Source organism: Odontesthes bonariensis, chromosome 19 (assembly GCF_027942865.1).
Source record: "Odontesthes bonariensis isolate fOdoBon6 chromosome 19, fOdoBon6.hap1, whole genome shotgun sequence".
Classification (NCBI taxonomy): Eukaryota; Metazoa; Chordata; class Actinopteri; order Atheriniformes; family Atherinopsidae; genus Odontesthes; species Odontesthes bonariensis.
The window spans coordinates 14,149,385-14,172,164 of record NC_134524.1 but is presented as its reverse complement, the minus strand read 5'-3'; the positions used below and the strand labels follow the sequence as shown (position 1 = coordinate 14,172,164).

The 22,780-nt window shown below is 41.3% G+C and overlaps 2 protein-coding genes across 6 annotated transcripts in view; both read left to right on the top strand.

The window, feature by feature from the left end:
- The window catches only part of col25a1 (collagen type XXV alpha 1 chain), a 64,298-nt gene extending 51,704 nt beyond the window's left edge, over window positions 1–12,594 (top strand). For 2 of the 5 annotated variants that reach the window (XM_075451137.1, XM_075451136.1), the window contains one exon: window positions 154–886. In XM_075451137.1, coding sequence (XP_075307252.1) covers window positions 154–252 — 99 coding nt within the window. In that variant the 3' untranslated portion in view covers window positions 253–886. Of the gene's footprint in view, window positions 1–153; window positions 887–2,362; window positions 2,450–2,771; window positions 2,850–8,662; window positions 8,702–8,931 lie in introns of those variants that run through there. The other 3 variants (XM_075451135.1, XM_075451134.1, XM_075451133.1) reach the window with 3 other exon arrangements.
- Window positions 12,595–13,273: 679 nt separating this feature from the next.
- etnppl (ethanolamine-phosphate phospho-lyase) lies at window positions 13,274–21,864 on the top strand. Its single transcript, XM_075450843.1, has 13 exons — window positions 13,274–13,456; window positions 13,784–13,902; window positions 14,217–14,376; window positions 15,384–15,458; window positions 15,646–15,739; window positions 16,549–16,665; window positions 16,982–17,064; window positions 17,431–17,656; window positions 18,242–18,396; window positions 18,946–19,035; window positions 20,315–20,445; window positions 20,590–20,660; window positions 20,772–21,864. The coding sequence occupies exons 1-13, from the start codon at window positions 13,398–13,400 to the stop codon at window positions 20,880–20,882; spliced, it is 1,491 nt and encodes a 496-aa protein (XP_075306958.1). The 5' UTR covers window positions 13,274–13,397; the 3' UTR covers window positions 20,883–21,864.
- The last annotated feature ends 916 nt before the right edge of the window (window positions 21,865–22,780 follow it).

The window sequence follows — 22,780 nt, the reverse complement described above, 5'->3', positions numbered from 1 at the left end:
AGGTGTAGGTATTGGATAATTATTTTGTAACTGTATGGTTATAACACACTTTAGTTTGTGGTACGCAGTGGCTAACTACGATACACTGTCGCTGAAAAACAAAATTGTTTTCATTTCCATCATCATCATATTGAATTTCATTCATTTTTCCAGATACTGCGTCTCTTCCTTAACAGCTGTGCCCTCTCTATTGATAAACCAGTGAATCGATTGGATGATAGTTCTATACCATGGAATCCAGCCTTTGCATAAAATGTCATTCCCAGTCCTCTCAAACCAGCTTTTGTTCTTCACTTTTTAATGGTTTACCATCTTTTTTTTTTCTTTTTTTTTAAAGTCCAATCTCATTCTGAGGCATCTAAAAGAGATTTCAGCATATTAGCCCAAACGAGTCCATTGACAACAGGCTCTTTAAAATCATATTTTCTTTAATTTTCTGTGTAACCCATGCTTGAACATAAGCGTAACACATTTCACTTCCCTTAGTTCTGAGCCTGTTGATAATCCTCCCTCTTGTTTATTTTTACAACATCTTATGTCTTTCACTGCTTACTGTGTACGTCTCTGTAACCTTGACTGTGAGGTATAATGTGGTTCTTAGATGTTAAGAAACTGCATCCTGTTCTTTAGTATATAAAGATACTTTACACTTGGTGTGTTCTGTGAATGTATGTTTAAAACATATTTCTAACAGAGAACAGATCCTAGCACAACCTCTCTTTCAGGTACTTACAGCTCAGAATCTGAGGTTGATACATTCATACACCTGTCATGGACACAAATAATGTGCCAGAGCTGGACTTACTGTTATATTTTTGAACTGTTCCTTTTTCTGTGGCAAAATGATTGTTCATCATTGTTTCTTGACTCAAGCCCATTTCAAACAACAAGATTAGCGAAAGTGCAGTACAGTTGGATAAAGTGAATAACTAAGAACAACAAAAAAGTACAATAAAACTAGCTAAAACTGATACTCATTAATAACTACAATGATAATAACAATATAACATAACATAATACACAGTAGTAAAAGACAATAAACAAAATAAAAGCAGAGCACAGCAAGCATTTAAAAAGATTTCCTACTGGAGCCAAATGCCAAGGAGAAGAGATGTGTCTTCAGCAGTGACTTAAAAGTCATTAATGACCAAGTCAGTTTAATAGTGTCACACGCTTAGCCATTGTGGGCACACAAGTCAATCTTATTTACATCTGTGGCAGGATCTTTCCACCAAAAGGATTTTTCTTTGTCCATGTGGTCAGCTGCAAACTTTAGTCATCTTTAGTGCACTGGCAGCCTGGAGGGCAGCCTGGAGGGCATCCTGGAGGGCAGCCTGGAGGGCAGCCTGGAGGGCAGCCTGGAGGGCAGCCTGGAGGGCAGCCTGGAGGGCAGCCTGGAGGGCAGCTCGTCAGTGCGTGGTAACTGACTTGAGACCATGAAACTGGTGTTTTAAGAGCAACACACTGTGTTGTAATGATTCTTTTTTCTTTCTTTTTTTTTCCGACCTTGACCGTCAAAATCAATTTCTTCTCAGCTGATAATGTATAGGTGCTACAACACCAGTATTATTGTTTGAACTGATGATCTTGGAATTTAAATGGCTCCTGACTTGTGAGGATCATTCTTCCTCACTGAGACTAAAGAGAAATCTGCTATGCAAACTTAAACGGCATGTTGAAAAATTCGGACTATGTGTTGATGTCAGAAAACCCCAAAATGGATGACCTTCTTCCTGTATTTCTGTACATTCATTTTGCAACAGAAAAAGAAATGTTTGAGAGCCCAATATTACCATGATGTTGATGTCCATGAATCACGTATGTAAACCTGTGTCATTGTGATCATTTTCCAAAAAATTTTTCTACATTACAATGGCACTTTGAATATTTTTTGTACAGTAATGGAATCTCATTTTGAGATTAGTAAGATATTAGTTAGATATTAGTAAGATATTGTAGACTTTACATGGTACTGTTAAACTATGGAGAGATTATTCTTCCTTATAATGATTTGAAAAGATAATATTTTTAAGGGATGCAGTTTGGACTTTTTCATTGTGTTGTAGATTTGATTCTGTCTCTCTGGAGGTTTTTTCCCTGCTAGTCTTTCTCATCCTTTGTGCCCTTGACACCACTTTGGTGATGAAGTGTTTTCCACTCCTTCCTACCTGTTCCCCTTTTATGTCCTCTTCCTGTCCTAAGGAATGCTTTTCAAATACCCAGTACTGCCTGGTACCCCCTCCTATCTAACCACATCTCTTTACCCTTTGTGGGCCATGGCCTCCCCTCTATAATTCCCCTTTACAGTAGTCCTAATTGTTGAAAAAATGACTTTAACTTGATCAAACCATTGTATCCACAGGGGGAGAAGGGAAAGAAGGGCAAAAAAGGGCCTAAGGGCGAGAAAGGAGAACAGGGTGCCCCAGGATTAGATGCACCCTGCCCATTGGTATGTTTCAACTGTGAGCTGGAAGTTGCCTTCCAGCCATGTAGAGCAGCTGTCGCAAACAAGGATGAGCTTCCTGTGGGTACTCTGACACCCAGCTTCCTGCCTTTACTGTAGGAAAATCACGAAAATAACTTTAAATGCAAAGTATTACTTTGCCATTAAATGATGAAAACATCTCATTGGGTTGGACTGTGGAATCGGCAAGCTCACAGGGCAGCTCCTCCTTCACCCTCCCCTTGTGTCTGTCATAACGGACAGATGCAGCGGATAAGGGTCGCCCACCTCTCTCCCAGTAACACTCCTAGGTCATCTTTGCAAACAGGGTTTCCGGGGATTTAAGGGTGAAAAGGGGGAACCAGGGCAGCCAGGTCTGGACGGGCTGGATGCCCCTTGCCAATTGGTACAGTATTTCTCTTTTTCCTAAACCTCTCACCCATGCATGCCAATCACCTTCAGTCCATTACTAAAACAAAACTATGCATGATATGAGAGTTTGACAAGCATGAACACACCTTATTTTGATTACAGTCACACTTTCCATTTCTTAATTATTTGAGAAGATTGACGAGCACAAACATATGCGCCACTAACATCTTGACTGCAAGCAGCCTCTTTTAGATGAGTCGCATAATTTCAAATGAAATACAAAGATAAATAATTCTTGATACTTAAATGTATCCCCCTGACTTAACCTTTCCTTCCCTCAATTAAAACTGGAGGTAAAAAGTTAAATTCCCTGCTGATTCCTCATTGGACCTTTTAACTCTATGCTAACATGGACCCTTTACTGATTGTTAGCCATGCTTCAGGTGCATGGATCCCTCCTTCAGTCTGTTAACTCCCCTTCCTTTTTTGTACCAATTGGACCAGACCGTGATAAGAAGATTTAATAAAGAATTGAGTCGGATACCACTACAGACGAACAGTATCCAATTGGATGTTTATCAATGCTTTTCAGGATGCTTTCTTATGCGAGTGATGCATGGGCATTCTGAAATCCAGGGTAGAAAGATTATATGGGGAATTAATTTCAAGATGCTATAGAGATTGAGTGTGTATACACCGAAAGGAATGTGCCATGGTAAGTAAGATATCACTCACATATCACAAATTACACCTGCATTAACTTTATTTCAAGTGAAAATGATTTTGTTATACTGTCCTCAAATCCCATTATTTTGTCCCAGCTCAGGGCTGTTTTGAAATACATTTGTGGGGCAGCTATAATAAAACCGAACTGTAGAATCATCATGATGATTTGCATGAGCTATATTTTGCTGTGTATTATGTGCATGAATGACAGGACTTTAATTTTAAGTTGTCCTTACATGTATTGTGTTTTGTTTTCGAAAAAGTCAAAATGTAACAGTTGAAATGCTGTTGTATGGAGACCGTCTACAGCCTTTTTATTAATTACTCTGGTATCAGTTTTGAAACTTCAGATGATTCAGTAGTTACTGGAGTTTCTTGTCGTAAAGACATTCCTTTGAAAAACACCCAGTGCAAAAATTTTTGTTTGCAGCCTGACCCTTTCTATATCAGTCACTGTGTCGTCAACTATTCGAACATAGCTGCGATTATGCAAACAGTTTAGGGATCTACTTAAGCTCTGAGAATTTCTTTAAACCCTCACCAGAAAAAAAAAAATCTTCAAATTCAATCAGTTAAAACTGAGAAGACAAACTGAACAACCTTGCCTCTGTGGAGAAGTGACCCTTGAGACTAATCTGAGGCTGAGTACAAAATCACAGATACGCAACTTCATGCATTTGTCTCATGCCTGATGTTAAAAGGAAAAACAAACTGGTAAATTTATACTGTTTAGAGACTGATAAAAGCATAAATATCTTAAACATTTAAGCAGAAAGCTACATTTGTATGACAGGTTTTTGGGCTCCTGCAGCTCTCTTTTTAATTCAGGTTAGAGCACTGTGGTCAGTATGGTGATTATACACTATTTTTAACTATTTTATTTATATTTATATTTTATACTTTGAGTTAACTCCCCCTTGAGCTGTCACCTTATCGTGGTGGGGGGGTTTGCGTGCCCCAATGAGTCTGGGAGCTATGTTGTCTGGGGCTTTAAGCCCCTGGTAGGGTCACCCATGGCAAACAGATCCTAGATGAGGGACCAGACAAAGAACAGCTCACAAGACCCCTATGATGAATAATATTTATGGACACCGTGTTCCCTTGCCCGGACGCGGGTCACCGGGGCCTCCCCCTGGAGCCAGGCCCAGGGGTGGGGCCCGCCGGCGAGCGCCTGGTGGCCGGGTCTGTGTCCGTGGGGCTCGGTCGGGCACAGCCCGAAGAAACGACACGGGTCCCCCTTCCTACGGGCTCACCACCCGTGGGAGGGGCCATGGGGGTCGGGTGCAATGTGAGCTGGGCGGCAGCCGAAGGCGGGGACCTTGGCGGTCTGATCCTCGGCTACTGAAGCTGGCTCTTGGGACGTGGAACGTCACCTCTCTGCTGGGGAAGGAGCCTGAGCTGGTGCGCGAGGCTGAGCGGTTCCGGCTAGATATAGTCGGACTCACCTCGACGCATGGCTTGGGCTCCGGAACCAGCCTCCTCGAGAGGGGTTGGACTCTCTTCCACTCTGGAGTTGCCCGCGGTGAGAGGCGTAAAGCAGGTGTGGGCATACTTATCGCCCCCCAGCTGTGCGCCTGTACATTGGGGTTTACCCCGGTAGACGAGAGGGTAGCCTCCCTCCGCCTTAGGGTGGGGGGACGGGTCCTGACTGTTGTTTGTGCTTATGCACCGAACGGCAGTTCAGAGTACCCACCCTTTTTGGAGTCCCTGGAGGAGGCACTAGAGAGTGCTCCTCCGGGAGACTCCCTCGTCCTGCTGGGGGACTTCAATGCTCACGTGGGCAATGACAGTGAGACCTGGAGGGGCGTGATTGGGAGGAACGGCCCCCCCGATCTGAATCAGAGTGGTGTTTTTTTGTTGGACTTCTGTGCTCGTCACGGATTGTCCATAACGAACACCATGTTCAGGCATAAGGGTGTCCATATGTGCACTTGGCACCAGGACACCCTAGGCCGCAGCTCGATGATCGACTTTGTGGTCGTATCATCGGACTTGCGGCCGTATGTCCTGGACACTCGGGTGAAGAGAGGGGCGGAGCTGTCAACTGATCACCACCTGGTGGTGAGTTGGCTCCGCTGGTGGGGGAGGAAGCCGGTCAGACCTGGCAGGCCCAAACGTATTGTGAGGGTCTGCTGGGAACGGCTGGCGGAATCCCCTGTAAGGAGGAGTTTCAACTCCCACCTCCGGCAGAGCTTCAACCATGTCCCGGGGGAGGTGGGGGACATTGAGCCCGAATGGGCCATGTTCCGTGCCTCCATTGTTGAGGCGGCCGACCGGAGCTGTGGCCACAAGGTGGTCGGTGCCTGTCGTGGCGGCAATCCCCGAACCCGCTGGTGGACCCCAGTGGTGAGGGAGGCCGTCAAGCTGAAGAAGGAGTCCTATCGGGCCTTTTTGGCCAGTGGGACTCTGGAAGCAGCTGATGGGTACCGACAGGCCAAGCGGAACGCAGCCTCGGCGGTTGCTGAGGCAAAAACTCGGGCTTGGGAGGAGTTCGGGGAGGCCATGGAGAACGATTTCCGGACGGCCTCGAGGAGATTCTGGTCCACCATCCGGCGGCTCAGGGGGGGGAAGCGGTGCATCGTCAACACCGTGTATGGTGAGGGCGGGGCTCTGCTGACTTCAACTAGGGACGTCGTGAGTCGGTGGGGGGAGTACTTCGAGGGCCTCCTCAATCCTACCGACACGCCTTCCGATGAGGAAGCAGAGTTGGGGAGCTCGGACGTGGGACCTCCCATTTCTGGGGCTGAGGTTGCCGAGGTGGTCAAAAAACTCCTCGGTGGCAAGGCCCCGGGGGTGGATGAGGTCCGTCCTGAGTTCCTCAAGGCTCTGGATGTTGTGGGGCTGTCTTGGTTGACACGCCTCTGCAGCATCGCGTGGACATCGGGGGCAGTGCCTCTGGACTGGCAGATCGGGGTGGTGGTCCCCCTCTTTAAAAAGGGGGACCGGAGGGTGTGTTCCAACTATAGGGGGATCACACTCCTCAGCCTCCCTGGTAAGGTCTTTTCGGGGGTACTGGAGAGGAGGATCCGCCGGATAGTCGAATCTCGGATTCAGGAGGTGCAGTGTGGTTTTCGTCCTGGCCGTGGAACAGTGGACCAGCTCTATACCCTCCGCAGGATCCTGGAGGGTGCATGGGAGTTCGCCCAACCGGTCTACATGTGTTTTGTGGACTTGGAGAAGGCGTTCGACCGTGTCCCTCGGGGACTCTTGTGGGGGGTGCTCCGGGAGTATGGAGTGCCGGACTCCTTGATATGGGCTGTTCGGTCTCTGTATGACCGGTGTCAGAGTTTGGTCCGCATTGCCGGCAGTAAGTCGGACATGTTTCCTGTGAGGGTTGGACTCCGTCAGGGCTGCCCTTTGTCACCGATTCTGTTCATAATTTTTATGGACAGAATTTCTAGGCGCAGCCAGGGCGTTGAGGGGGTCCGGTTTGGCGACCTCAGAATCGGGTCTCTGCTTTTTGCGGACGATTTGGTTCTGTTGGCGTCGTCAGGCCGTGACCTTCAGCTCTCACTGGAGCGGTTCGCAGCCGAGTGTGAAGCGGCTGGGATGACCATCAGCACCTCCAAATCTGAGACCATGGTCTTCAGCCGGAAAAGGGTGGAATGCTCTCTTCGGGTCGGGAATGAGATCCTTCCCCAAGTGGAGGAGTTCAAGTATCTCGGGGTCTTGTTCACGAGTGAGGGACGAATGGAACAGGAGATTGACAGACGGATTGGTGCGGCGTCTGCAGTGATGCGGGCTCTGCACCGGCCCGTCGTGGTGAAGAAGGAGCTGAGCCAGAAGGCGAAGCTCTCGATTTACCGGTCAATCTATGTTCCTACCCTCACCTATGGTCACGAGCTGTGGGTAGTGACCGAAAGAACGAGATCGCGAATACAAGCGGCCGAAATGAGTTTCCTCCGCAGGGTGTCTGGGCTCTCCCTTAGAGATAGGGTGAGAAGCTCGGTCATCCGGGAGGGGCTCGGAGTAGAACCGCTGCTCCTCCGCATCGAGAGGAGTCAGATGAGGTGGCTCGGGCATCTGGTGAGAATGCCTCCTGGACGCCTCCCCGGTGAGGTGTTCCGGGCCCGTCCCACTGGGAGGAGGCCCCGGGGAAGACCCAGGACACGTTGGAGAGACTATGTCTCTCGGCTGGCCTGGGAACGCCTCGGGGTCCCCCCAGAAGAGCTGGAGGAAGTGGCCGGGGACAGGGACGTCTGGGTCTCTTTGCTCAAGCTGCTGCCCCCGCGACCCGATCCCCGGACCAGCGGAAGATAATGGATGGATGGATGGATGGAGTTTACAATATAGTGTATACACAATCTCACTATACATTCAGACAGCTCTACAATATGGCAGTTTCACTATGTAAACTAATATTCTAACTCTAATATTCTATAAAACCTATATAGTGAGTGGTGGGTTGATTTTGAACACAGCCCAAGTCTCCTTATCACCAGGCCAAATCGAGATTAATAAAAAAAACTATCAAACTGATATTTTTACCCTGTGCAAAATCAAAACTGTAACTTAGGATGTAAATGACAGCCTTATGGCCATAGCTAACGATGCTATATGTTATTAAACATGTTCTGCATGTTCCAACAGAACACCCAAATGCCTCATTTATTTAGTTAACAGCAGTACTACACCACCTCTTGATTCTGAATGGGCCACGCTTCCAAATTTAAAAACATGACATTGGTTATGTGTTTATACAAATAGGCTCCAGCCGGACAATGAGGACTTAAATACCTTGAAATACCACTCATTCCTTTGAAAGCAAATCCTATGAGACAACAGCAAACTACACAAGCTGCTCATGTTTTCCTTTTCTTGGAACAATAACCAAAAAGATTATACATGTGCATGGATTGGTCCAGCATGCTACAGTTTTAAAGCAAATTTTTATCTTGCCCCATTTTTTGTAAAGGAGCAGCTTTGATCTCAAACATAGCGTAGGAGTTTGTGTTAATGTCTACTTTGAGATTTGTGCTATTAACTGGGTGCATTTTTCTAAGAATATTTGATCTCTGATATTTGTTTGGTGTTGCCAATAAGCCTGTTATTTAAGACGCTTGTAATCTCTGTATCACAACAAACCTGTTTCAGTTCTCATTGTCACTTTTCTCTAAACAGGGTCCAGATGGATTACCAATGCCTGGCTGCTGGCAGAAGGTAAATTCCTCATATTTTGCTCAGTCTGTTCCAGTTTATCGTGTTTTTCATGTAGCTTTCAGCTTCTCTATGTCTGCATGAGTTTCCCGTGGAATTAGCTGTAAGAGTGTTTGACTGCTGTGTGGAAAGAAACATGTAAACCTGCAACTCAAAGTCATGAAACAAGCAAACAAAATCCCCATCTTTCAGTCTCCAATCTCGTCATTCTCTCTTTTGTGTTTTTCTTGCAGTGATCGCTCTAACCTGAAACGCATGGAGTTTTGTAAATAATGCTTCTTTTATGGTATTTATAGTTTTTTAATGGAAAACAAGTCAAAAAGAAAAAGAAGTCTATGTGTACAATGATACAAAAAATTGATAACCGTCCTGAGTTTCACGCCCTAAGCTGCTTCTACTCACATCGCCGTGTGGAAATAAAGCGTGTGTCTGCTGTCTCACATCCACGTTGTGGTGGAGTTCAGATCCTCGGCTGGTGGCAGAACTTGTGTCTTTAGTCTTTGCATGGCTCAGACTGGAGAATCGCACCCCGGCCAGATTTACGGCAGGAGGGTTGAGAGGAGGAGGAGGAGGAAAAGGAGGAAGTGGAGGAGAGGGGGGGATCTGGACTGGCTCCCTAACACCAAACGCAAGGTGTTGTGTGTTGTTTCGTCTCAACAAGCTCACCACCCATTCATGTGGCACCATTTTCTCAAAGACTAAAAAAGAAATTAGACTGTGCCAAGCTGAACATTGCTCCCCCGACCCCTGAAAAAGCATGAGTAGTGTACTGTATTTAAATGTATTGTACATACATGTCACTGTTATGTGGTTGTGTCATGGCTTCTGCAAAAAAAAAAAAAAACCCAAAACTAACAACAAAAAACCCCAGAGTTCTGAAATGGTAATTTTCGCTTTCCTTTAATTTTCCTAAGGGAGTCACACCATGGCTGGTAGCTTGAGTATCACCAGAAAGTAGAGCTGTTGGTAATTGTTGCTTTATTGTGGTGATGCCTGCTGGGTGTACAGTCTCAGCAGGTTTTCACCGTTGCACTCATGAGGCTCAGCATCATCAGTGTGGTGCCTGCAGCGGCCACACATCTCTGGACGGGAGTGGAGAGCTTGGTAGGCTCACTGCACTGAGAGGAAATCTAATCAGGCTCACAAAGATTTGAGTCTGGACAGGCATGCTTTTGGGAACCCCTCCGAACACGAGAATGGCCTCTGCAGTCGCTAAGAGTCTCATCGATCTCCATCGAGATCAGCAGGAGCTTCTCTTCTGAAAGGCAACGCTTCAAGGTTTACTGAGAGCGTTGACAGAATGCAATTATGTTTGTTCTTTATTCATTTTTTTTTTCTTTTTGATCTCGTTCTTTTACATAATTTGTATTTTGTGTCTGATAGCCTTTGGTGCCTCAAGCTTTTATTCATTCCTTTATCAGAAATGTACAAATTTATATAATACTTTTAACCATTTGAATGGTGTGTAGTTTGGAAAAGGAAGTTGTTTTTTTTCTTTTTCTTTTGGTAAGTTCTGAGAGGGCTGAAAAAACATTGCGCACTGTTTTTCATTTGAATTGTTTTCACAGTATGTTGAGATGGCATGTGAGCGACCCCTTCACCTGAATATACATCCCTCTTTATTGTAATGGTTAAAAAAAAGACCTTGTTTGTTAAAGAAAAACAAACAAACATCCACCATTGCCGCAAATAAGCTACTATTTCATTAAAAACTCGTATAGGATATTTGAAGTGTTGTCAGTTTGCTGCATGAACACAGTGTAGTATATGAGGATAAACATTCATTTTCGAAGTTTTTTTTCGCGGCTTCAGTTTCTGAATAATCAGATTAATCTGAACACACTGTTACTGGAATTTAAGATGTCGGCAAACTTCAGGCGCAATATGTTTAACATAACAGTCTAATTTAATCCACACTGCTCTCTTACACTTCATATATTGTCTTAAGTAAATAGAAAACATGTTGCTCGAACTGCTAAATTTCACCAACACCATAACACACCATAATCTAACTGGTGGCCAGTTACGTCACATTCCTTATCAGATGGAGCAAAAATAAATGGAGCTTCGGAATCGTTTCACCACAGTTTGTTCATCTTTTCATGCTTCAAATACTCAAATTACCTTTTTGACATAGTAAGTGCTATGCAAGGTGATGCCGTATTTTCTTTTTGGTCAACATTAAAAATATGCATGAATAATTTTACTGTATTTGATGTGAGGTAGCGGCAACCGCCGGTGGATCTGAGAGGATTTCCTTCTGTATCGTTTCTGTTTGATTGTACAGTTCATCTCATCATGATAAAGAGTGGATGCACATCTTTGTAGACTATGATGGTGCTATCTGATAGTAGGTAACAGTTCAGCTGATGTGCTCTACCAGTGGCATGAACTACACAACAGGTTTCTTTATTGCTGTTGGAGTTTTATGATGAAACAGTTTAGAGTTTTTTTGTGCATATATTTGTGTATTTGTCTCACTATTTTAAGTGGTACATTATTTATTTTTCTATAATTTCTTAAATGAAGGCATTTTGGTTCTGAACAGCATTCCTTTCAGCCTCTGATGTCAGTTTTGCGTTGACATGAAGAACTCTGGGTCGTGCTAAGGCATTGTGAAACACTCCTGCATACGGTACAGTGGGAAGAAAGTCGGTCATTTACATATTGCAGACCAGTGTGTACTCACTTTGCATTTTCTTCAGCGTAAGCCTTACCGTGACATGTGTGCATTTGCTTTTATTTGGTTTTATATATATCATTTTGTGTGTTAAAAAGCTAACTATGACAACAAAGTACTGATGGCTTGAATGTTGACAGGCCCAGCCAATGCAACCACACAGTTAAATATGACAGCCTTGTTTCACGCTTTCTCTTTTCTCTCTCTCTCTTTGCATTGAATGTAGTTTGATATATGTATAGTGGATTATTAATGTACTGTTGACATGTGTGCTCATTTGACATAAAGTGCAATTTACTTTGGTTCATGTGTGTAGCATCAAATGCAGCTTATATATCACGTCAGTGATCTTTACAGCTCCATTTGTTCAGTCATGCTACCTTGTATACCACTACCTGGAGAGAATATGTTTATTTACCAGGAGACTAAGAAGCATATGTAAACGTGGACTTTAGTTCAATCTTAATTTACATGAGTTTTGATTCAAGTCTTTGATTCATCCTCTCACTTACATTTTACAGTGTTATTTCCATTTGATTTTTTACTCAGTTTTTGCAAGGTCTTCAATTTGTGTTTTGATTTCCAGCCTTTGTTACAGTTATTTGTTCTCACAAGGTGCTGTATCTTTAGCATATGCAGCTAATTTTTTTAAGTTTTTTTTTATTATTATTTGATTAATCGTTTGTTTGATTTTTGTGTTAAAAGTTTCAAATGTAGTTCATTTAGCTCTTAGCAGAAGTGCCAAAACTATGAGTTTGCATGTCAGTGTTAACAGAGCTGCTGAGGAGATGCATAATAAGCGATAATGAGATGTCCCACATCCAGAGAGTTTTTCTCTCAGGACGCAGTAGAATACACCCTTGAGATCAACTTATCCAAACCTTTCAAAATATAAATCCGATGTAGGATGATAAAGCCACATTCAAAGTGGTCTTCCACATTCATGTAAAAGGCACTTTCCTTACTAAAATTACAATTTTGCCACAGAGGCTCCAAAACAAAAATGCAGACTCTATCAATAAAATAAAGCAAATTCCACCTCCTAACTTTTTGGAATTATTTTTTCATATTTTGATTGTGACATAATGTTTCAGTTTAATTTGTATCTCTTATTTTCTGCCCACTTGATCCTATCACATTTCTTTGTCGACCTTAATGTCTACTTTCTTTATTTCAAGTTGACATTTCATATGACTGTACTTTTGGAGCCAAATAAACAGTCTTTCAAAAACACCAAATGTCTGACTTTATTGTTTTTTGGGGGTTTTTTTGTTGAGTCTCCTGAAATCACAACATACTATTAAAGAAACTCATTTCATTTCCCTGCAGACAGTGGAAAAGCAAGATTATTCACATTTTGTCTCAACTATCTTTTACTTGTCTATTTTTTTCACCAGCTTGTAATGTTTCCATTCCGTCCCATAACCCTTGAAATGTTTTTTTGTGGCATGGAGGATATCCTAGAGATATTTTGTCTGATTCTTCCTGCAAACACAGTAATGCAGTAATACGGGGACACCGTCATTACATTGTCCCTGTTTAAATTATCCACACAATCTCTCAGTCTCAGTCAGGACTGCAGGCAGGCCAGTCAAGTATTCATACCCTCTTCTTCCTCAGCCAAATTGATCTCCCACAGACACAATTAGAAGCAGCAGAATGTTACACATTACAAATATATAAATGTTCTTTATAAACAGCAACTGAAAAATAAGATAACGAGCAACAATTTAATCTTTGTTTTGTTTTCCATTTGAAAAGTACATATGGAAAAGAGCACTGCAAGGTGGTCTGCATTGGTGGTCCCAATACTCTTAGGTCGGTAACTTTTTGACGACCTCAAGCAGGCTATTTTTTTTTTCTCTTTGGCCACTTCGGTTTTCCATACAGTGCTGCGGCGCTAGAGGGCTGCGCGAGCTGCACTCTGCACTGTTGTGCTCTCTCGCGCGCTTATATAGCCGGTCTAATTTCGCGTGGAGCAGATGCGCGTCAAGAGTTTTTCAGCTGGACGGCATTAAGATGTCCGTTGAAGCATTTGAGAAAGAGAAGACGATAGACTTACGGAAGAGGCACGTTGGGTAAGATGACTGACTGTGTTCGACTGATTTCAGCCTTCCCACAGACTTCATCTGGTACAGCAACAAATATGAAGTTGTTTACATTGAATTTGAAACTGATAACGAGTTAAGTTATATTTGCCATGAATTCCCTTTAATTTGATATAGTCTGTAAATAAAGTAACCAGCACGCAGTACCTTACCGCAGATACGTTTTTGTGAACTATTACATACCACAGCTTATTGTAACCTATGTCATGATATCTTAATAGCTTTTATTAATTAAAAAAGAAATGTCTAATCAGAGTTAGGACACTGTGGCAGTGACCATTTTTTGCTCCTCTGCAGACCATCTTGTAAGATTTTCTTCAGCCATGACCCTATCAAGATTGTGCAAGCCAAAGGCCAGTACATGTATGATGAAAAAGGACAGCGCTACTTGGATTGCATCAACAATGTGGCTCATGGTGAGCACACAGTGCTAAATCCACAACATTAAATCAGGTTCAGGTTCAAATTGAATCAAACTAAAGAGCAAAGAAATAAGAGGAGTTTATCAGATAATCCATACAATGTGCACATCATGTGCAATAACTCAATCTGAATGACCTGCAGACAGGGATGTGAAAATAAAAAACTTATCAACCACATTCAAGGATGTTATTTTAGCCTTCAATTATATGCATTTATTGAATTTATTCAAAAGAATAGTTCATATATTTTTTTCTTTTTGGGTGAGGAATTCTAATTTTGTGTACCCTTTCTTTTCTTTTATTCGCAGTGGGCCACTCTCATCCAGATGTGGTGAAGGCAGGAGCTCAGCAGATGGAACTACTCAACACCAACACACGTTTCTTACACGACAACCTTGTGATGTACGCCCAGAAGCTGCAGGCAACGCTGCCTGACAAGCTGTCTGTGTGCTACTTCGTCAACTCTGGGTATATTTGGGTGTATTTGCATTTCAAAAGCAAGCTAAAAAAAACAGTATCAGATTAGTCAGACCTGTTTATCCTTAGGTGTGTATTAGTGGACTTGGTGAACGTGCTGTACAGATAACGTACAGCGTACAGTATGCTTTGTCTCAAAGCCACTGTGATTACTTGTCTCTGAGGTGGACTAACCACAAGAAGAACTATAATGCTCAGCAAATAATTAGCTCTGAAACGCAAATATTGACTTATTTTTTAGAAAAATAGCTCATGTTGCAGAGAAAGGGTAACTTAATCCAAGTGTATCATATTTCATCATTTTTGTTTTTGCATCAGCTTTCCTGGAGCGTGAATAGACTTCCAAACAAAGGATGAATTATATGATGCATATTCAGCATTGATAGCTTCCTAAAAGTCCTGTTTTATATTATCAAACTGCTCCACAAAAACATGGTTACTTATTTACACCACTTTCTACAGTACTGCAGTGTGAGCCGGAATTATCTGGAAGAGGGTGGTTATGTTGTAGATAATGATCCGTGCACACTCAATACCAGACAGCTTATTTATCTGGCCCGTTATGAACTTGATTAAAAAGAGGCATCGTTAGGGTCAGTACAACTGTGTGAAAGTGCAATTTGAGTTCAAGCAGGCAGATTGTGAGTTGAAGACCAGAGTGCAAGATGCACTATGGAGCAAAAAGTATCAGCACATTGTCGTCCAGATACTTGTATATTTTTAAATCTGTGGAAGTTTTCTGGTTAGTGTTAGTTCCTGCAGTTTATTTACAGAGAAACAAATACAGGAAACACTTATTTTGAGTGTTAAACTGCATTACTAAGTATTTCATTTACAGCTAAGTCTCAACTTTTGATTTAATTTCCATAAGAGGATACATATTAGCCTTGTCTGCCCTTACAGTGAGAATTGAACCAACAAACTGTCTATGACGTCCATGGCTTCACCTGTGTATTTTGTGGTGACTGAGTAACTCAATGTAACCCTTGCCCTTTCAGCTCTGAAGCCAACGACCTGGCCCTCCGACTAGCATGGCAGTATACGGGCAACAAAGATATCATCACGCTGGAAAAGTAAGAGCTTCCTTACATCAGTGGTACTGAGCAGCAAAAGTCTTAAATTCAGTAATATTTGTATAAAAATCATACTGTACAATAAAGATGGCTCTCTAGTGTTGTAATGCCTGCACACCCCACATGATTTTCTTATTGAGGAAAGTAACTATTTCCCTCTGCTGGCCTGTGTTTTCATTGTTTGCAGTGCTTACCACGGACACGTTTCGTCACTAATTGACATCAGTCCTTATAAGTTCCACCAGCTGTCAGATGCTGAGCAGAATCAATTTGTCCACGTGGTGAGTGCTTTTTCTCCTTGCCTGACTGCATGCACACTATTAAAACGCCATGACTCAACTTGCTCTGCTGAGTTTTGGCAGACTGCTGAGAGGTCAGCATACACGTGTGGATCAGACAAGAACAGTCCGAGACGGAAGACTGAAATGCAGCACTTTTCTATTCAAATTCAACCTGGCAAAATTAGCAAAGTACTTTCATAGAGAAGCATTCTGCTGTTGGTGCTCACGTTAATCACAGATAGAGAGGACACATGAGACACATGAGAAGAAAGTAATTATTGACCAAACAGCTCACTCCTTTAATGTTGTGTAGGAGCATGTCAGAATAATTTATTCTAAGTTTGAGAGAAAACAAAAATATATATAAAATATGTATACAGTATATAAAGATACTTAAAGATGTTTTCCAAAGTGGCAAAACAGGTTGATTATTACCTGAATACACTACTTTAAATGTGTAACCATTATGTGGCCATTGAGTCTGCAGAGGCTTGGCTTACTTTTCAGTGTATTTAAGTAATTGATGGATGTCGGGCTGCAAGTTGATTATGTAATATTGTGTGAGTGTCTTGCTTGGTCTACATAAACAATAAGAAAAGGCATAGTTTTGTACACCCAAAAAAGACATATCTGGGAAATGCATCCCAGTAGATGTGACTTGAGGATAAGATTGCTTAATGTAAAATTGGAAAATAGATTTTCTTACAAAAAGTAAGAGATTGTCTCTCTCTCTCTTTTTTTTAACCACTTTTTCTTTTTAAAATTCTGAACCTGCTTTAGTAACTATGATAACTTTGGATCCCCTACAGGCTCCAAGCCCAGATGTGTACAGAGGCAAATACCGTGCGGATCACCCTGATCCAGCCACCGCATATGCAGATGAAGTCAAAGATATAATAGACAAAGCCCACAAGAAAGAAAGAAAGGTAGAGATTGTGCGATAATGGGATCACAGGGCACAGTTTAATTGTACCTATATGTATTTCATGAAATATTGTACACTGGTCATATCAAACACACTGCCTTATATCTTTTTCTAGTGCACTGTCACAAAATGTTCTATTTTACCTCCAGTAACTGATTCAGCATTCTACGATTGCCTCACTCTTGTTCCGCCCCATCAAAGTAAAATAACATGCTGACGAAAGCGGGAGATATGCAGGTCAAAGATGCGGGGACACCTCAGGATATCAGTCTAGTTATAGATTTATGGACCTGATATGTTTTTTTTTTCATGTTCAGATTGCTGCTTTTATTGCGGAGTCATTGCAGAGCTGTGGCGGACAGGTCATCCCTCCAGTGGGTTACTTCCAGCAAGTAGCCGAGTATGTACCCAGAAGGCTTGCACATAATCACAGTGAACGTTACGGTTGCCAGTAGCAAACACATACACATACACAAACAAAAGCAAGTTCTTTTAAAGAGTGAAACAGAAAATCTGATATTTTACGCAACACAGCAACACTTCGTAAAACACTACTGAACAGAAAAACATGCAGGAAATAGTTGTAAAAAAAAACAAGATAATGTACAAACAAATGCTTATATCCAATAAGACAAGATGTCAGTCTTAATGAAGTCAAATCCTGCATCTTATTTATGTGAGAGTTTGTCTGGTTGACTGACAGTACATGAGTACATGAGTCTACCTGAAGTCTCGTGAATTTATCTGCCTACCTGCCCCTTAACAGGCATGTCCATAAGGCAGGGGGTATTGTCATAGCTGATGAGGTCCAGGTGGGCTTCGGCCGCATCGGCTCTCACTTCTGGGCCTTCCAGCTTCAGGGAGAGGACTTTGTTCCTGACATTGTCACAATGGGAAAGCCCATTGGCAACGGGCACCCGATGTCATGTGTGGTCACAACCAGAGAAGTGGCAGAAGCGTTTATGTCCTCTGGAATGGAGTACTTTAATACGGTAAGAGTAATGTGAAATAAAGAAGAATAGTCAATATAATACACAACAACTGTCAGTTTTTTTTCAGAACTATTCTGTAGAAATTAATAACATCTTTTTTTTGTTTTTTGGTAAATTCTAAACGCAGATTGCGGAGAACACATGATTACTTTTTGTTACCCTTCTCGACAAGAAACAGAATTTGCCTAAATTCATCCTTGACATGATGTTCTTGTTTCACATTTAGTGAGCATATCCACACATCTGTTTTCCACATTACAGAGAAAGATATTTCCTGCTCAAGCTTGCTTTTTTTTCGTTGACACACTCTGATTGCAGTTATTTCCTGTATGAAAAATTGTTCTTCTTTTGTAACATTTAATGTATTTTCAGTGGTGTTGCAGTCAGCTACTGGGCTGAGAGTGTTAAAGAAATTATTCAGTTCAGTCATAAAAATGATTATTGTGACTCTTTCTGAGTCTGTTATGTGTATGAGAGTTCAAACTTTTCATCGACCTGCACTCAAAGCTGCAGATTCCTTGTGATGACTTGTAAACCTAATCCAGTTGTAATCTTCCTTGTGTGTTTTGCATTTGAATGTCTCAGTTTGGAGGTAACCCAGTGTCGTGTGCTATCGGTCTGGCTGTCCTAGACGTGATTGTTAAAGAGGACCTGCAGGGTAACGCGCTGCGAGTGGGCCGATACCTCACCAGTCTGCTGGAGAAGCAGAAACAGAAGCATTCGCTGATTGGAGACATCAGGTGAGCAAACACATCAAACCCTTCCAGTTACAGTATGTCTACATCCTGTGAAGCTGATCCACAGTTTTTAACACCATATTGTCTGTTTAAATCACAGCGTGACTTAAACAATGAAACATTCCCTTGCATGTTCTTGTATTGAGGCATTTGTTGTGTACATCAAAGTGTCAGTTAAGCTCTTTAGTTAAGTTAATTCTGTGTAATCGTTGCTGTTTGACCCCGCATAAAAAACTGCCTCAGATGTTGTTAGATATAGTGTCAGAGCTGAAAAGTAAAACTCTTGCATTACAAAGCAGCTTGATTTTCGGGTTATTTTAGTTATCAATTTGTGGCTGAAATACAAAAGTGACCAAATAATGTCTCATACTGGCAGCAGTGAGCGGGTTTGAGATGTGTCAACAATGCAGGGTTTTTATTCAGTGACAGACTCAGCTTGGAAAGGAAAAATCGTTGACATGGTTTTCTGGATGTGCACATTGTTTATGCAAAATGTGTTAAGAAGTTTTGTGCATCAGAGATGATTAAACCAAGTGGCGTTACATTTTCCAGGGGTCGTGGTCTCTTTGTGGGGATGGAGCTTGTGAGGGACAAGGTGAAGCTCTCTCCAGCTACAGCAGAGGCCCAGGAAGTCATATATAAGTAAGTTTCAATGCACCAACTCAGATCAAACTGTTATGTCAGCATTGTGACCTTATGCAACATTACATTTCATCAAGCTCATTACAGCCACTCCCTGTAGCTCTATTAGTGCTTTTTTGTTTAACGTTGTGGAAAAGAGAATAAATCCTCTTTGAATTTAAGGGATTCACATATCAGAACATCAAAAAACAAATCATCCAGACTTTAACAGGTCTTAAATTAAGGTAAATAAAACCAATACAATTATAAACCAACCAATAATAATTCATGATTGAACAAAAGCAAAGCCAAAATGGAAGAGGAGTGTGTGCAAAAACGTCCAGCCTTCTTGCTTCCACAGGAATTAGGAGGGTTAGGAGCAACCAGGTGTTGGCAATGAAATGCACTTGATTAACTGATCATCAGCAAGTGTGAGCAGAAAAAGATCAAGAAAAAAATCCTAGAAAGCAATCTATAGGGTTATAAGACCATTTCCATCATTCAAGACAATCTTCCCATCTGTGAAAATCCCAGCAAGTTCACTCCAAGGCCAGACCATGCAATGTTCAGAAAAAAATGGAAAAAAACAACAGCATGTTAAATGTAAAGGTTCATGACAGCAGTACCATTAGAAAAAGACTGTATTATGTTTATAGTTTTTGTAAAATAATAATGACACAATAAATAACTAAATTGAAAGATGGTGTACGTTCTTCTTCATGTGGCTGCATATGCATCTCTTGGCATCAATGTGTTGCACATTATGTCTTTTGTAACTCTTAACATGAGAGTCAGAGTACACTCATGCTACACTTAACTTAATAGTTAATATTTAGGTGATCGGTTGATTTAAACTGTGTTTATTAATGCAGCCCCAACAATTTAATGTCATATTAATATAAACATATATCTGTCAGCCTCCATGGCACATTACTCAATCCTGTGTTTCATGCATTTAAAGAAGGCACAAAGAATTACCAGAAGATGTAAAGAACTCACATACGATTATGGATCATGTTGATTTATCAACAATAACTGATTTTGGGCTGTTTTTGAGCACACATTTTGACTGAGTTTGTTCCAAAAGGAAACGGGTGTAATTAATAACACTAATTAAGCCTGCCCATGATGCCACAGCTTTACTAAACTTTTGATTAGTTCCACCTGTGCTGTGGACAAGTCAAAATGTCTTCTGTATAAAAAAATATATATTAAAAAAACGCATGTTGGTTACTCAACTACCACATTCAAACGTGTCGATGAACAGAGAATGCAAAGTAAAACCTTTTTTTCGTCACAGGCTGAAGGAGCAGCACATCCTTCTTAGTGCTGACGGACCTCATCGCAACGTGTTAAAATTCAAACCCCCACTCTGCTTCACCACAGAGGACGCTGACCTGGTGGTGGAGAAAATCGACCTCATCCTTACAGGTACTTGTTCTCCGTCTTTGAGGTGCTGTGATAGATGGCAGTGCAGAATAACACCATTATCTGCCTGACTGATGAATAATGAAATGGTTAAATATTATAAATAAAAGAGCTCCGAGTCATGTGTTTTATTGTGTCTGTTTCCAGAGCTGGAGGGAGCGTTGGGCTTGAACGTGCACAGCACCCTAAATGCAGCGAGTGAAAGCAGTAAAAGAAAGGTATAAATAAAATGCAACCTTTTTTTTTTTTTTTTACATGTATATCTATTTTTTTATTTTTTTTAAACTGACTTTAATTTTTCTTTTGTGTCTTCACAACTTTATCTCAAGATGCCGACTGATGAAAATGGACACCAGAATCAGAGTGGTTTAGTACACAGCAAAGGAAGCAGTCGAGGAGTTCCTCAACCAATCAAACAAAACAAACGCCTCAAGACATAAAGATGCCTGTGAACAAACAATAAATCTTTAACACAAAGAAGAAACTGATTTTAGATTTAGGTGTGAATTACTAATACACTGCAAACCAATGAGGTTTCAGTGTATTCCTTTTTTTTAAATGTATAATTACAATTAAGTTACTTTTAAGCAGAAAAACCTGATTCGGTGTTTATAGGTATGTTGGAAAAAAATTAGACTTAATTATGCCGCATAGCCTTGTGATGAACTGGTGACATGTTCAGGGTGTACGCTTCTTCTCAGCTGATGGTAGAGCATGGACTATGCAGTGATTTGCATTAAGCTAAGGAATTTTTGTCAATATTTACTTGATTTTCATCAAATTCCTCTTTTATTTAACCAAAGTTGTCTGTATCTAAAGAAAAATTTACAATGGTGTCTCAATGTGAATTTAGCCTTAAATACCACTTTTATAACAGGATTATTTGGAATACATTTATAGACTATTAAATTTTTTGTGGTGAATAAATGGCAATAAATAAAATCGTGTTTGCAAAGGGAATTTCTGAACCTGACCTTTATCTTCTGGGGGCAATCCTCCTTTACTCAAATACCATATGTTTAACGTTGTCACTCGTATGTTATCAGCAAGTGAACCTACATCGAGTGACCATTTTTCTGTTGTGCAAAGAAATGTAAATGTCATCAGAAAGGATGAAGATGTTCTCTGCATCTCAGTAGAAAGCCCCACAGTTTTCTTCATAATGTAGACAGAAGACGAAAGGTTGAGGATCCACTCAACTAAACAGTTTGTGTGTTCTGAGTGGGTCAGCTTGCACTCATTGAGCCTGTGGCGACTGCAGTATTTAGTAGTATTTAGAAATTATCCTTCACCCTCTCAGGTGTTGTGTTGCAGGTTCTCATCACGATGTCTATCTTGATGGTTATGGAGCATTTATCACTTCTGATGCTGTATGTAAATCAGTTTTATGCATTACTGATTTTTTTGATCAGTTTGAATTTATAAATACACAAACCTAAACAAGCAGTGACCCAGAAAAAGGTTTGCTGACCTAAAGCATAGTTCTATCAATAAATATAACGTACCAAAGATTTTGAGTGGACCTCTGTGCAATACTACCAACATGTCAGATGATTCAAAACTCCTCTGCAGCTCCTCTCAGTAAGTGTATTATTTTAGATGTGTATTTTCTTGTTGATAATTCGAAACACAGACACTCTAGGAAGACTTTATTGAAAATTCAAAGAACCAATGAAACGCTCCGAGACCGCACCTGTTATCACTGACACAGAAGGCTGAAACACTGATCCTTTCCATAAGTTTACCTGTGATTTCCAACAAGCATAGCTGCAGGAACATACATTTTCTTTACATTTCCGCAGTTCTAACAGCACATCAGTTCATTTTATTTTCATTAAATACGTTTCCTTAATACACTGCAACAGTATAATTTGGATTTTGGAATGACATGTCTCTCAATTATATTTTAGCCTGTAAAAACCAGAATCTTCTTTGTTTTGGACCCATTTACTTTGTAAATCTGCCTCTTTGGTCCAGGGAGAAAAGAAATAGCAGTGGAATTAAAAAATCTGGGTTGTTGTGGGACTTTACAAAGATGGAAAAGAACACAAGATGATCGGTGATTGGCTGAAAATCAGTTGGGGAAAATAATTTTGGCTGCAGTCACAATCTATAAAGCAAACTACAACACCATTAATCAGACCTGCAGTGTGCTACTTTGACCCTGTAGCTCTAAGAAAAAGGGGAGGGCTGAAGATTTTGCACAATATGATATATAATATCAGCTTTTATAAACACTTTTTGCACAAACTGAAGAACAAATTTTGCTCAAGAATACAAAAAGAAGCTTGATGAGCACTGAGAGCCAATTCTTTTGTCAGATTAACCCAAAGAGAGT